Source organism: Topomyia yanbarensis, chromosome 3, assembly GCF_030247195.1.
Source record: "Topomyia yanbarensis strain Yona2022 chromosome 3, ASM3024719v1, whole genome shotgun sequence".
Classification (NCBI taxonomy): Eukaryota; Metazoa; Arthropoda; class Insecta; order Diptera; family Culicidae; genus Topomyia; species Topomyia yanbarensis.
Genome location: NC_080672.1, coordinates 259563516 through 259578128, shown reverse-complemented (window position 1 = coordinate 259578128; position 14613 = coordinate 259563516). Strand labels below are relative to the sequence as shown.

The 14613-nt window shown below is 40.7% G+C and overlaps 1 protein-coding gene across 14 annotated transcripts in view; it reads left to right on the top strand.

The window, feature by feature from the left end:
* Positions 1-14613, top strand: part of LOC131693070 (palmitoyltransferase app) — a 60634-nt gene that overhangs the window by 36273 nt on the left and 9748 nt on the right. For 10 of the 14 annotated variants that reach the window (XM_058980566.1, XM_058980571.1, XM_058980575.1 and 7 more), the window contains 7 exons: positions 1019-1303; positions 1374-1719; positions 1790-1901; positions 1978-2132; positions 2196-2317; positions 2386-2515; positions 2639-13897. In XM_058980566.1, the coding sequence (XP_058836549.1) occupies positions 1146-1303; positions 1374-1719; positions 1790-1901; positions 1978-2132; positions 2196-2317; positions 2386-2515; positions 2639-4081 (2466 nt within the window). In that variant the 5' untranslated portion in view covers positions 1019-1145 and the 3' untranslated portion in view covers positions 4082-13897. Of the gene's footprint in view, positions 1-1018; positions 1304-1373; positions 1720-1789; positions 1902-1977; positions 2133-2195; positions 2318-2385; positions 2516-2638; positions 13898-14613 lie in introns of those variants that run through there. The other 4 variants (XM_058980576.1, XM_058980580.1, XM_058980578.1 and 1 more) reach the window with 3 other exon arrangements.

Genomic DNA, 14613 nt, shown 5'->3' with positions numbered 1-14613 from the left:
ATCATCTTACCCTTTGGGATAAAAACATTATTTTCTTAAAGTTTCGTAAAAAAATGGGAAAATATTGAGAGTAAATTTTTGTTAAAGTGTAATCTGTCCATAAAAGTACAAGAGTCCCATATGGATTTTTGTCGAAAATGAGTTATCTGTTGGTTTGTATTCTGTATCGCCATTGAATCACGATACACAATTAAGATTAACAGGTTTGTTTAGAAAATAGTGAAAAAATATCAATATGTCCCATCCATAAGGCTCAATGAAAATGTAAATCTTGAACAGCGTTTTTCTCGGCTTGCTGTTTTTCAATATGGGACTCTTATGTTTGTATAGGCACTAAGCTTTAGTTTAGTGCATTTAGTTTAAAATAAAATGTAACATTCTTGTTGCCCAAAAAATTAAATCCGTGTCCGTATGCCTCGGTCTCTACCTTCAAGCCTTTAAGCGGCAATTTGGTTAAATGCACTAGGGTGGATGTACCAATAGTCGCATACCTAAGTAAATCTTTTGTTAAAAAATCGATGAATGGACTTATTGGCAATGTTAATACAATAAACGAAAGCTTTCAAGCCCTACTTCATAGAAAAAATATAAAGATGATTTAATGACCAATTTATGCATTCATACCCGCTTGTACCACTATAGGGACACATGTTCCAATAGTGGTGCAATCGCTAATTTCGGTTCTTATGGTAGCAAATCCCATTGATTTCTTATGAGACTTGCAACTATAGGCACATTAGATCAACTATAGGTGCAAGGGAGCTTAAAATTCGAAGAAAACCAATCTTTCAATAGTTTTTCGAGCAAATTTGAAGGATAACAGTTTTATTGTCGCATAATTTTAGTGCGATGAATCGATAAAAAAATATTTGTTGATGGTTGGTACCTTAGTTAGGCGTACAGCCCACTACTGCAACTATTGGTACACCTCAACTATAGGAGCACCCACCCTATTTATTTTATTGACTGATAATCGTTGTGATAATGGTGGATCTTTGTTATCCTTGTTCAATTTCAGAGACCAAATCGACCTGGAAGAGTAAAACTCGAAAGGAAAGGATCAAGCGTAATTTAGGGAAAAATTGAAATTATTATAAAACATCACCAGTAAAGTACAAACTTAGAGTTTACGAGCACTTGCAACAATGGCACCGAGTCAGAAGGTCACGAAAAAATGGGAAATTTTTGCTGGACGAAACAAGTTCTATTGCGATGGGTACCTGATGACGGCTCCCAATTCCGGTGTCTTTTACTTTACCGTTGTGCTCATCACCGGAACCAGTGGTCTATTTTTTGCAGTTGAGTAAGTATTAAACAGAAAATCTGTTAATTTATGTAAACAAGCTGTAACGTTTTTTTTTTCCTGTTTTCAGTTGTCCGTTTCTGGCAGAGCGGATAACGCTGGCTATTCCAATTATCGGAGGCATTTTGTTTGTGTTCACGATGAGCTCTCTTTTTCGCACATCATTCAGCGATCCAGGGATCATTCCACGTGCCTCCCAGGACGAGGCCGCATACATCGAAAAGCAGATCGAAGTGCCAAACTCACTTAACAGCCCGACATACCGACCGCCACCCCGAACGAAAGAAGTCTTCGTCAAAGGTCAGACGGTAAAGCTTAAATATTGCTTTACTTGCAAGATATTTCGACCACCGCGGGCATCGCACTGTAGTCTATGTGATAATTGTGTTGATCGGTTCGATCATCATTGCCCTTGGGTAAGTGTTTTTGGGCGTATGGTGAAGATCGGGCTGTATTCATACTTGTTTTTTTATTTACCTTTTGCAGGTGGGCAACTGCGTGGGAAAACGAAACTATCGTTTCTTCTATATGTTTATAGTCTCTCTCGCATTCTTAGCAGTATTCATATTTTCTTGTACAACAACGCATATAGTTTTGTGTAAGTCAACGTCATCACTATTGCCATTTAGAGGAAATTGGTTGTGCTAAATCTCCTCCCACTTTCATCTCCACAGTGTTCAAAGACGAGGATCAGTTTTTTGACATTGTCAAAAAGACTCCGTTTAGTGTGATAATAGCAATAATTTGTTTCTGCTCGGTGTGGTCCGTGATAGGCCTTGCCGGCTTCCACACCTACCTAACAACCAGTGATCAGACAACGAATGAAGATGTAAATATGCTTGTTGCCATTTTTTCGCGCTGTCGGTAAAGTTATACTTCTCTCAATTCACAGATAAAAGGTTCTTTCACCTCGAAAGGCGGCCAGCAGACGGTCAATCCCTACTCTCAGGGCAATATTTGTCTAAACTGTTTTCACATTCTTTGTGGACCAATAACTCCATCGCTAATTGATAGGTAAAGTGACACAGAATAATTTATTGCTATTGTCTATTTCATGATTACTATGTTATAATTGACAATAGGAGGGGTGTCGTGACTGATGAGTATCGAACACAGATGCAACCTCCGGACAAATACAACAACGCGCCGGTTCCGCCACTGGTCGTAATGCAACCAGGATTGGACGCAATCAACAAACCGTATAGTTTAGAGGTAAATATAATGTTCTAAAGTGTCATATCAGCCATATCATCAGATAAGCATAAGCAATATGTACAAAAAACACAAGTTTTGAAACACACTACGTATTATTAAAAAAATTCCCTTCATTTACAGAACGAAACACAAAACTCAAACACCGGCGTTTTTCGGCAGCGCAGCTACGATAACTTACATAATGGTAAGTCGCCATCCATCAAATCATCACTTAGCAGTATCAATAATCTAACTAATCTGAATGTGACTAACTCAAACCATCTTAATACTAGCAATAATAGTAGCCAAATTAAAAATGTCCAATTATCGCAATCTCCATCACAGTACAATAATCTCTCATTGTCTTATGTAAATCTTTCGCAAAAAACGCAACCAAAACTGTATCACTCTGCGACATGCAATGTGACATTATCGAACTTCATGCCGACTCACAACACTCCCATGCTAAACAATAACCCGAATGCCAATTACCAACCGAACCCACGTTGTCTGCAACCGCAACACCATCTTCCGGCAGCTCCGATACCGACGAATTTCAAGTATTTCGCTCCGCAGTCCAAGTACAATACCTACAGCGACAGTCAGAATCAACTAGTTCCGCAAACTTCTTCCGCAGAAGTGCTACAAAACCATCAATCCAGTGACGCACACAACCAGCAACAACAAATACTTCAACAGCAACAGCAGCAACAACAGATCAATATAAACATCAATTTGACTCTACCAAGGTACCCGTATCACAAAAACCGTGCTATCGGTAGAAAATCACCCCAAGACCTGCAATTGCACGATCAATCTAGCAAGATGTTCTATTCAAACCATCCACCTTATTATAGCCATTCTAGCATAAACAGTCTGAACAACAGCTGTAGTGCACCATCCCAAAACAACTTGCTAGTCCTTTCTGACTCGTCATCCTCTTCGACTACTACCATCTCGTCTACGACTTCCACAAGCTCTTCGATGGAACAATCCAACATGTTACCATCAGGATCGTCGTCTTACCTTAACAGTTACGACACGATCTCTGACCAACTTCCAACAAACTCACTTCCACACACTTGTCCCGGAAGTCCCCGGGCGCATTGTGCCAGTCCCAGCTACAGCGAATTGGATCCAATGCTCCAAAAAACTAAACAAACACATCACAAAAATTATAAGTTCTACAAAAATAAATATCAACAGCAGTCCCAGCTGGTACATGCGTCTGCCGGGAATCCTATATCTCCTCAGCCATCCTTCAGTCAGTTTAGTCCAAGTTTCTGGAGTGCCAACAGTAACCGAAGTAGTGTTATCAGCACCGGGACGCTCGGTTCAATTAGCTTTGCTGCCGTCGGCAATGGAAGTGCAAGTGGTGGTGTTGGTGGAGATTGCAACGGTAGCATTCTCAGCGGAGGAACTTATCAGAATTATGGTGGCGTGGGGGTAATCGGAGCCAACAGTAGTAGTAGTCCTTACGCACAGCGTCGAGCCGATAAACAGCGATTTTCAAACGTGTACGATTATAAGTTCAACAATTTTGATCTAAACTCAATACACGAGGACGCTTCTAACGAAACATAACACATATTGCATTTTTAGTTTTGTAATTTTTTATAAGCTTAGATGAGAGCGTGCCAAGAAACTGACGTAGATTCAATGTGGCTAGTTTTTCACATGCGCTCTGCTTTTGCTTCGGAGGGTACAGATGTCGGCATTTGTGGTTGGAATTGACGGTGTTTACCGCAAAGCAGGGGGGATCTTTTGATATGTTGAATCATCAAATTACCATGTTAATATAAATACCTACTTGATGTTGAAAATATGGAACTTTATGGCCGAAGGGAATCCTTTAGCTGAAACCTGGCGTTTCAATACCCGGCACATGACCATACAAAAAGATGGATGTCGAGCCCAATACGTCGGAGATGCACATAAAACGCGTAGTGATAGAACAAGAACCCGAACATCACACAATTGCAATCCCTACCCCCCATCCATCCTTTAAATACACCCTACTTAGTTCTACAAGGATTTTAGACCGTCGATAATGCCGGGCGTTGTCGGCGTAATGCCAAAAGATATCGAGGGAAGAATATCGTCGATTGAATACCGCAGTATATGAAACTCAAACGGGCTCAAACTGACATGCATCTGAATCCAACATAATTTTGGAAATTTTTGAACTTCAAGCGAAAATGCGGCGAACTCTTCCGAAGATTCGGCTTAACGAGGTTTCTTTTCTGTCTTTGTTGTGAATAATATCTCTGGCGTGGAAGCTGAGAACGCCTCCATGGATGATCTTGAAAATTTTGTTGGTTTTAATATTATCCTTATCACTCCATAGATGATTGTTTCCACCGCGAATAAATTGCAAATACTCGGCGGGACTGGGTGGCATAACAGCTACCGTTTATAATCCGCTACTGTTTTGTCAAGCTTTTGTTTAATTTCTTCAACAAATCGTTTAAGCAGGTTACATTTCAAGCGATTTGAAAATACTCTTTCATGTTTCCACCTACAGTTTACACCGATTTGAAGGGTGCAGTGAATACTCTTAAAGAATGCCATGGCTTGGTGCACAACGGAAGTATATTGACTGGTTAAGGCCTTATTTGTGTGTTAGAGTCCTACCCACGAGACTGGAATCCTGAGTTTACTCTCATTTTACGAACAGATCTGAAGTCCCACAAGGCACTGTTTGTATTGTTCTTTGTTTATTGTTTGTGTTTATTTGTTGTATCTTCACCAACAGACTCCTTGGCCCCAATGGTGGTCGCTTAAACTAATAGCATTCCACGATAGAAATTGTTTAAGCTTTTATCGAATTCCTCGTTAGGTTCAAGTCAACAGCCGTTGCCACACTATTAAAAATACACTGAAGTCTGGTAACAGCACTCTGGCGACCATGGTTGGTTCTCCTGAACAGTAATCGCAGAAGAGAGTTATTGCGTAGAGTTCAAACGCGGGTTGAAGATCCGAGACGAACAGAGCTCGAGAGCAGTCCCTCCGGGTGTCTACTGTGTCGAGCTTTATTAAGTAACAACGGTTTTTCTAGCTCGGCAGCTGATATCTGTTTTGCCATGGAAGATGTCGGATTGCAAAGCGTATAAACCGACGTTGGACAGCCTCGATTCTGTCAACGCCGTTCTGGTGGTACGGATTCCAAACAACAGTACAATATTCTAGTGTGGAGCGAACCAACGCGCATTAGAGTGATTTTAAACGGTAAACGTCCCTAAAGTTTTTCGCTATTCGGAAGATGAACCCAAACTGTCTTCATGCCTTATCCACGATGTATGAAGTATGTGGTTTGGACTTGTTCGGATCATTCGGGCTTTTATACCACGGCGAACGACGATAAGCACACCACCACCTGATGTCTTGTGGCTGTTGTGGGCATTGCAATCACAGCGGTAGGCATCGAATGTTGAGCCAAACACCTGGCGAGACAGAGTACGGTTGTCGATCCACTGCATAACAGCAGCCCATGGTCGCGATCAAATGGCTGTCCGTTGATGAATTTAAGCCACCAACATTTTGGTAACAAACTTTAATGTTGTTGGAGGACGGATCAGGTCCAGTAGAGACTGAAGCCGTTTTGGGCGTGTTAGAAGATCCCTTAGTCAATCCCACGAACAGTATCGGAACGGCTAACAATCGACGCATCCCGAATCAAATGCGTCGCGCCCCAGAATACGACGATCGTCATCGGCGAAAGAATTGGTTGACATCTGGTAACAAGATGTCGGTGCGAACGGCAAATTACTGGAAGCGAAGAATGCATCGGCCTATGAAGTGCTCGGAGCAGTTGTATACTTGACTTTCATAGCGGATTGGAAGATCCTTTCACCCATCCCACACACAGGACCGGGATGACCGATGATCGCTGGTTGCAAATGCTCGGTTGTGTCGGAGGGATTGGGAGCTTCCATAGTTCGAACTGCGGTACATCCCATTATGCGTTGAACCCCGATGGCGATCCGGACGGTAGTAGCTTACGGCGATAGTTAGATAATGAGCTAGCAGCGTGAATCGGCTCAACCGTTGTACCGTTACAATTTATATAAAACTTTCCGAGAAAGGCGGCTTGGAAGACCCCTTCTCCACTCATACATACAGAATCAGGAAGACTGCTGAACGCTGGCGGCAAGGGCTCGACTGTAGCGGGGATCTCCAGGGCTTCCATAGTATCAACCTCGTTGCGATCGGCAGGGTCGTTGATGGGACTGGTTCCATTAGCGGAGTACATGCTTCTTCTGGAGGCGGAGGAAAATGTGTCGGCGGTCACCAAAAGGCTCTGGATACGGCTATCCTCAAATTCCCTGAACAGTATGCCTTGCGGCCATGTGTCAGGGTTAGGAGCTGCATCGCCGCGGTACTTTGGATAAACTCCAACGTTGAAGGATATGAAGTTCAAAGTACTGACTTTTATGCCTTATTTAACAAGCGGAATAACCTTTATCTGCTCGTTGCAATTTCTTTGGACATATTGTTCGACATTCCCCTTGCTAACGCTCGGATGAAAGCGGGAAAGATACAACCAGAGCAACGGCGTGGGAGGTTTAAACGTAACAATGTTGACTAGCTTTCGAACGCCAACAAGAATATTGCTCGGATTATGGCCATACTCGTGGCGATGTTTCTGACGTGGTTGAGAGGTATCAGGATTTGGCCGAACTGGACCTTTCTAGCGGAGCGCGAAATTTTATTATTTTTGGATAACTCGGCCTTTTAGTTCAGCTCAGACCTCATCCGTGTTCCCAGCGATAGCAGCGATAACACATCCAAGCAAAGAAACGATGTCACGAAAGCTAACAAACTTCATCAGCTTGACACATTCATTGCATATCCAAAATAAGTTTGGATTTTCCGCAAGAATCCTCAATCGGCTTGTTAAGTTGTTTCGCGCATTCCATATCCACCAGATTTTTGCAAAAACCCATGCGTTGGATGAAGGCGTCGTACGATTTGACGATTTTCACGCAGTGTTCGCATGCACTTGCCATAATGCGTGCCGATCTGAGAATGCAGACAATGAAATATAGATGGCACTGCGTTCGGTTGAAAATTTTGGTGAAAAAAGTCAGTAAAGGTACACAAATTTTGATTTTAAATAACAATTTTCCCGTTTGATATAGTGATAAACAAGATTCAGGTTTGATTCAATCAATACTGTTGGTTGAAATTACCAACAATTTCATTTGTTGACTTTTCAATAGTTTCAACAAATATTTCGTTTGAAACAACAAAATCATGATAAATTTAACCGAACAAACAAGTTTGAAGAAACAAAAAAAAATCTTTTTTATTAATCAAAGGAGAAAACAGCTCTAATTTAGTTGAAATCAAACTAAGATCCTGTTGGTTTTGAACAAAGAGAAGTTAGATCTAACAAACTTTTATTTTGTTTCAACAATGTTTCTATTAAAAACGCAAGAAGAAGTATTAGTTGAACTAAACCAAATACATGCTTTCGAGAAACGCCAATTTTGTGTTGTTGTTTCAAAAAGGCCTGATTCTTCTGCGTGAAGCAAACTAATCGGTAAGAATACACTGAACCAAAAATTATGGTGCTTGGTGTTAGAAGTACACTGGTTTATGCTGATGATTTATAGTTGTACCTTGCAGTTCGCTCTATCGACGACTGCGTCCGTTTGCAAGAGCTTCTGGATACGTCCGTTGGCTGGAGACATAGAAATTGACTCATTGTTAGTACCACGAAATATCATAATTTTCCACCATAGTTCATAGTCTATGCGAACCATTTGGACGGCGTTGTATGTCGCCCATACTTGTACAGCATACTCTAAGGTGTTCCGGACCATTACGCAATATATTGATTTCAGCGCGTACAAATCCACAAAATCAACTGTGTTCCGTTTTAGAAAGCCCATTGTTGCAAATGCCTTTGCCGTTGTTGAAGTGATGTGGTCGGCGAAGCGAAAGGGTATATTCGCAACGCCTTAGAACTGCCAAGCGTCCGAAGCTTATCGAAGTAGATCGGCATGACGTTTAGTAAGCACCATTCCTCTATATTGTCTATATCATTTTGAGTATAGCAGTGTCGAGTCCAGAGGAAATTGAAGGAAAGATTTTCAGATGATCAGCGTAGAGTAGTTTTTCACACTTGATGCGGATCTTTGATGAATAAGAAAAAGATAAGTGGCCCTAGACGACTTCCTTGAGGCACACCGGTTGGCTTTACGAATGCGCTTGAGCGTGCGGTGCCAATTCTAACGAAGGCGGATCGTTGTGAGTGGTAAGAATGCATCCATCTGGTTACCCAGTCAGGAAAACCTAGTCGCTCCAGTTTCAAAACAGCAATGTTGTGTCAAATGCTTTCGCGAAATCAAAATATACCGCGTCCACTTGTCGAAGCTTCTCAACAGCTGGAATTTGAAAACTTCCGTACGTCATCAAGCTTGAAGAGGCGGAACGTTTTTTTACGAATCCGTACTGACATTCGTCAATTATGTTGCATTATAGAGAAACTTTTCCACAACTTTAGCTAGACAGTTCAATAACGAGATGGCTCTGTAATTCTCGATATTGTGGGTGTTTCCAGCCTTATGGATGAGAACTATAGCAGCTTCTTTCCATACACTTGTGATAACATTTTCCGAGATTGAGATCTGGAAAATTATGCTTACTGGTGCAGAGAGAACTTAGGCACAATGTTTTATAAACGCAGGAAACAAGGAATTCGTACCAGGCCCTTTCAATGGATCAACGCTGAACAGAGCGCTGAATACACCGGAAACATTTACGTTAGAACGAAGAAGGGTGATAGTATACGTTGGCAATGTTTCAAGGTACTGTTGCGATGGATAGACAGGAGGGCTGGTAAATACATCTCGGAAGTGCTCTGCGATTTTTTTTTATAGATAGACATTTTCTGGTATACCCCCGGAACGTTTTCTGGTATTTAAAAACGTCCAGAATGTCGAGGAATTGTTTCGAAGGGTTCGTTCGACTTGGTTCAGATATTCACCGAATGCACTGTTACGGGCTGTTTCATATTGCAGTTCCATTTGACGAAATATAGTTTTGTTTTCGTCGGCCTACGACGTATATATCGCTTTCGTTGTTTCCGGAGTACATTTCGTAGCCGACCAAGCTCGGGATTCCACCACGGTAACTTATAACCTGCTGCTGATACGTTTTTAGGAGTATTGCATTGCATTTTGTCCATACAGCATATTACGCTAATTGACTGCACCAATGGCCATTGAGTTGAGATCGTCGTTGATTGTATCAAAAGCGTAACTACGATCAGAATGTGTATCAAATCTTAAAATGAAGGGTTTATGGTGATGGTCTACCATTAGTATAGATGTCGGAGGCTCAATCAGTTCAAACACGTCCGTGTCGTTGACGAAGGCTAAATATAGGGTCTGTCCATTCACGTTGCTAAGAGCTGATTTGACGCAGCGCTCAGCGTTTCTGTGATGGCCATCTCTTGTTCCGAAGTTGCATTTTCAGGAATGTACCACTTGAAATCGCCATCGAGAATCCACCGGAAATGAGGGAGATTGTAATCGCCCAAAACAAGTACATTGTATTGTCGGTTGGTCTTCTCAAGAATATTCTGGACCGCAGATGAGTAAAAGTTGTACATGTCAAGATCGCTATTCGGTCGCAGACAAATGCAGCATACATATAAAGATTGACCTGGCAGTGAAATGCGTACGACAACTTGTTCCAAACGTTCACAACCAGCACAGTTCCTGTTAGATTTTTCTTTATCGCTATAAGAACACCACCTCCGCAGCTTAGATGACTGGTAGAAGAGTTGCATCGGTAGATTGCGTAGTTCGTCGATGGCTCAGCGTTTAATATACCTTCATGTAGCCAGGTTGCGGTGAGAACGATAATATCGTAGTCGCAGGAAGTGAGGGCAAGCAAGAAAGTTTGCGTTTTAGTTTGCATTCCGCGAACGTGCTGGTAGTAGACGGACAGTCGTGTGCTGTATGCGACTGTGTGCTATGAACCAAAGGGAGCGTATTATCAATTAAAGCAACAAACTCGCCTGAGGAAGAATTTCGGAAGACCGTCTCACGACCTCCTAATGCAGGGTCGGGACGACTGAGCTGGTCGCTGGCTGGTAGCGCGACTGCGTTGGAGCGCTAAGGCCTTCGTAGTCCTATAACGGTCTCAGTGTACCGGTGATGGCAGCGCAGCGTGAGTTTGTAGATGTAGTTTCAACGATGGCTTGGCTATTATGCTTCGTTTAAGAAGCGACGGATTGCACGAACGCATTGTACACGATGATACGCTAGAAACCGAATGGTTTTCAGAAAGCGAATTGTTATGTAAAGCAAAATACTTGCCTGAGAAGGGAGTTCGGAAGATCCTCTCACGACCTCCCAACGCAGGGCTTGGGGGCTTAGTACTGTATAACCTTCTCGGTGTCCCGCTGATGGTAGTGAATTTGTAGATGTAGTTTCGACAATGCTTCGTTCAAGAAACGGCAGATTGTGCGAACGTATTGTATGTAGCGTGCCATTGGACGCTAGAAACCAAGTGATGTTCAGAAAGCGGAGTACGAAAACCATCTGTGCCTTGTGCGTTCTCAGGATTACGGACTCGATGATCGGTAAAACCAAAAGTAGCGTTAAGGCGGCATACGGTAACATTGCCAAAACAGGAGCATGCTGCAGCACGGAGTGAATGGGTGACGGGATTGTGAAAAAAGCGTAATACTCACCTGAGATGGGAACCTGAGAGCAGAGCTTAAAAAAATTGACACCCTTGCGTGAACTTGAAAAAGACACGAAATTTAATTCATGCTCGCCGCGATGCATGAAATGTTTAGTTTGTTTCTCTCGTCAGTCGTTTTCCCGATACAGCGCATTCAGGTTCGGATATGTTCGGTTTCAGAAGCAAACTGTATTTTGTTTGTATGCTGACTCTGAGGGGGATAATTGAGCAAAAGTGTACCAGATATAGATTACGCAGTTCACTTATGCTCGAAAATGTAAAAGATTCCAACTTCTGTCTTCAAACTGTCCACGTAATAACAAATGAATGCTTTGGTTGGTGAAGGGATTAATATTTTCTCTGCACTCAAGCATTCGATTCTGCATGAAATTTCCGTCAGTTGAAAAATTAATGAATGAGGGAGGAGGTGAGTCTGAATGTTGGTTTCGGTAAATACAAGCAGAAATAGGTCACTGATTTTCAAATTTCGCAGCACAACCCCCCACCGTCCATTAAAGAGCGCGTTAATTTAGTGTTACGCTCGGCTATTGATGTGCTGCTACTCCTAGCGTATTTGGTTATAGCTTTGAAGTTAGGTTCACAACGAGAGGTTTACGAATTTTTTTAGCAGAATGTTCCTCGAAAAAAATCCAATGCGACCGTTTTTCAATCCAGAGGATCTAAACCGACTGTGAAGGAGACGAATGTCATGTTACTGATATCCGTTCCTTTGGCAACCAATTTAACCACCTCAGGATTCTGCACCATATCTAGATTGGCCCGTTCCATTGCAATAATTTCGTCGTTGGTGACATCTGGTCGTATACGGGACAAGCAAAGCCAGAATTTATTTTACGGCAACTAATTTATTCATGTAATGAATAATTTAACTAACGATTTGTTAGAATGAGGAACAAACGAGGACAACCGTACCGACCGTTTCAGTTTATAGGGGGTTAGGATATATCGTTGGGAGTGACTTGGCTATGAAGGTTTATGTCACTCCTTTGGTCCTTGGGGATGGGCAGAGGTGTACAAAAACCAATGCCATAATACATTTATGCTTTCTCCGCAGTCGAACATCTGTTTGGTTTTGGTAAGTTATCACAAAAGTTTGTAAATAAATTGTTGCAGTCTTCAGTTTTATAAATCGATTATTTTATATTTATGTATACTATTTTTGTTCGAAGGATAATAAAATAGAAATATTCTGAAAGTACTCTATAAATACTTGCGTATAATTTTGGAAACCTCTGGACAAGTAAGATCTGAACCGAAACAGCAAACATGGAGCTTCCTGCTTTACTTTTTTGTCTGTCGATCTTTGGATGATCAATTTCAAAACGGACAACGTTTCCCGAACGAATCTATCCTTCGAAGCATCGCAAAAAATTACAAAACGCCTAAAAATGCATGTTGCGTACACCATTGCAAATTAGATCATGTTAGTTTGTTAATTTTATGTTCAAACAAACTTTATTTTAGAAAACATATATAAAAAAGCCTTCCATGGAACAAAGGTGCATATACCATTGGCAGTGTGGCCGTAACTGATGACCAAATAATAAATCTTGTGCTTCGTGTATAAGTTTTATACTGACTAAAAACCCTACAAACACTTGTTTTGCAACACAGGAATAATAGTTTTACGATAAACGAAACAAACGATTACACCTCATACCGTTTAGTGGCAATCGCCACCAATAAGCACTTCACAGCAGAAATAGAACTAGTTCCGGTTTCATACATTGCACTTTGTTTAAGTTTTCAAAGATTTATAGATTTGAAGGGAAATACAATACAACTGTTGATATTTTTTAATGATATTTATAATATAAATGAAACACAAGGAACATGAATAGAATGACCTTCTTCGGGGGTTGATAACAGGTAATAGAAAATACAAGACAGTTGGTGCTTCCAGCGGATTCACGTTCGGTTTTTTCTCACATTTCTTTTATACTCAATACTAAAACATAACACTTAATTAAATTACAAATGTCTTATGAGTAAGGATAAAACACCAGTTTTTAGGTATGGATGCGTTGTGGTAACCGAAATGCGGAGAGGAACAACAACTGGCGCTATAGAATATGCAGTGCATACTTTTGATATAATGCAGAAAGAAAACCATTGTTTTAGCAGAGTAGAAGTATTATAGAGATGTGTTTTAATGACGCCATCTTGCAAATCTTAGCTCCTTCACTAATATAAACAATACAATGCAAATGTTCTGCAAAACTTTCCAAATTTCGTCATTTTTTCTACTAGAATGTTTCATATGAAAAAAGTCTGTTTATTTGGGCATATCTTTATAAACAATACAGATACCAGCAGTTCAAGTCGGTTATGTCTCCACATATTAGAACACATCTGCATAACTTAGTTCATAATAGCCTAAAACTACGCAATAGAATAAGAAGAATATTAAAACAGCGACACTATTTTTCAAAATGAAAGTTACAAAGTGCATTATTTATTGTTGATATTGAATTTCGTAGCCAGTAGCGTTTAAGTCTCGACTGTTTATTTACATTTCACAGCCGTTGGGGAAAAAAGTGCTGAAAGTACTAGCGCAAGGCGCGATAATTGAAATACTGTTCTCAGTATGTAAAATGAAGAGCGGAAGAAAAAACGGAGCTACTTATATATGTTATTTACCAACATGTTCCCTTTTGCTAATCATACTGTGAAAATTAATAAATCAAAAGTTATGATACAAGCGAAACAGAACGATAATAAAAGCCCTTTTTCAAAACTAACGGCGTTAAGCATTTTACTCATTCGTAACTATTACTATTAAAAATGTGCTGATACTGCTCGGAAAAATTGCGAGAGCAAAGTAGACCAATCGGCTGCCGAGGGCGTGGGTGAGTGTTTAAAACCATTTGGTTTTATTTATTCCTTCTATCTGCCATTCCATACTTATCTTTTTGGCTAGCGGATATTTTTCTTCCTACGGTATGGTGGGATGCTCGTAGTTATATTTTTTAAATGTAATTATTTCTTTGCTAAGCATTCTGCCTGTTCTGCTAGATTAATAGTTATTTCGTGTAGTTATGTTCTTTTTCGTAATAGTTAGTCTTAACTAGTAGACATCAGCTGGTGTCAATTTTCATGACTCTATTCACAAATAGCTACAACTATTATAAGGATAAATACAATAGGATCAAGTACTAGTTTACAATTACTGCTTCTAATAGCAAATTGTCATGTCTTATAACCAAAACATTCAATATTAACCAACTTCCAACCCATATCACATCATATAATAAACAAACACGCTCAGGGAACTCAGCCGCCATTTGCTGTGTGTTTAGCACAAATGGACGAAAAATAAGACATAGCAAGAAAAACTTAAGCTTCCATTATAAGGGTCCATTTAGTTTTCATTATAAGGGTCCATTTTAAAA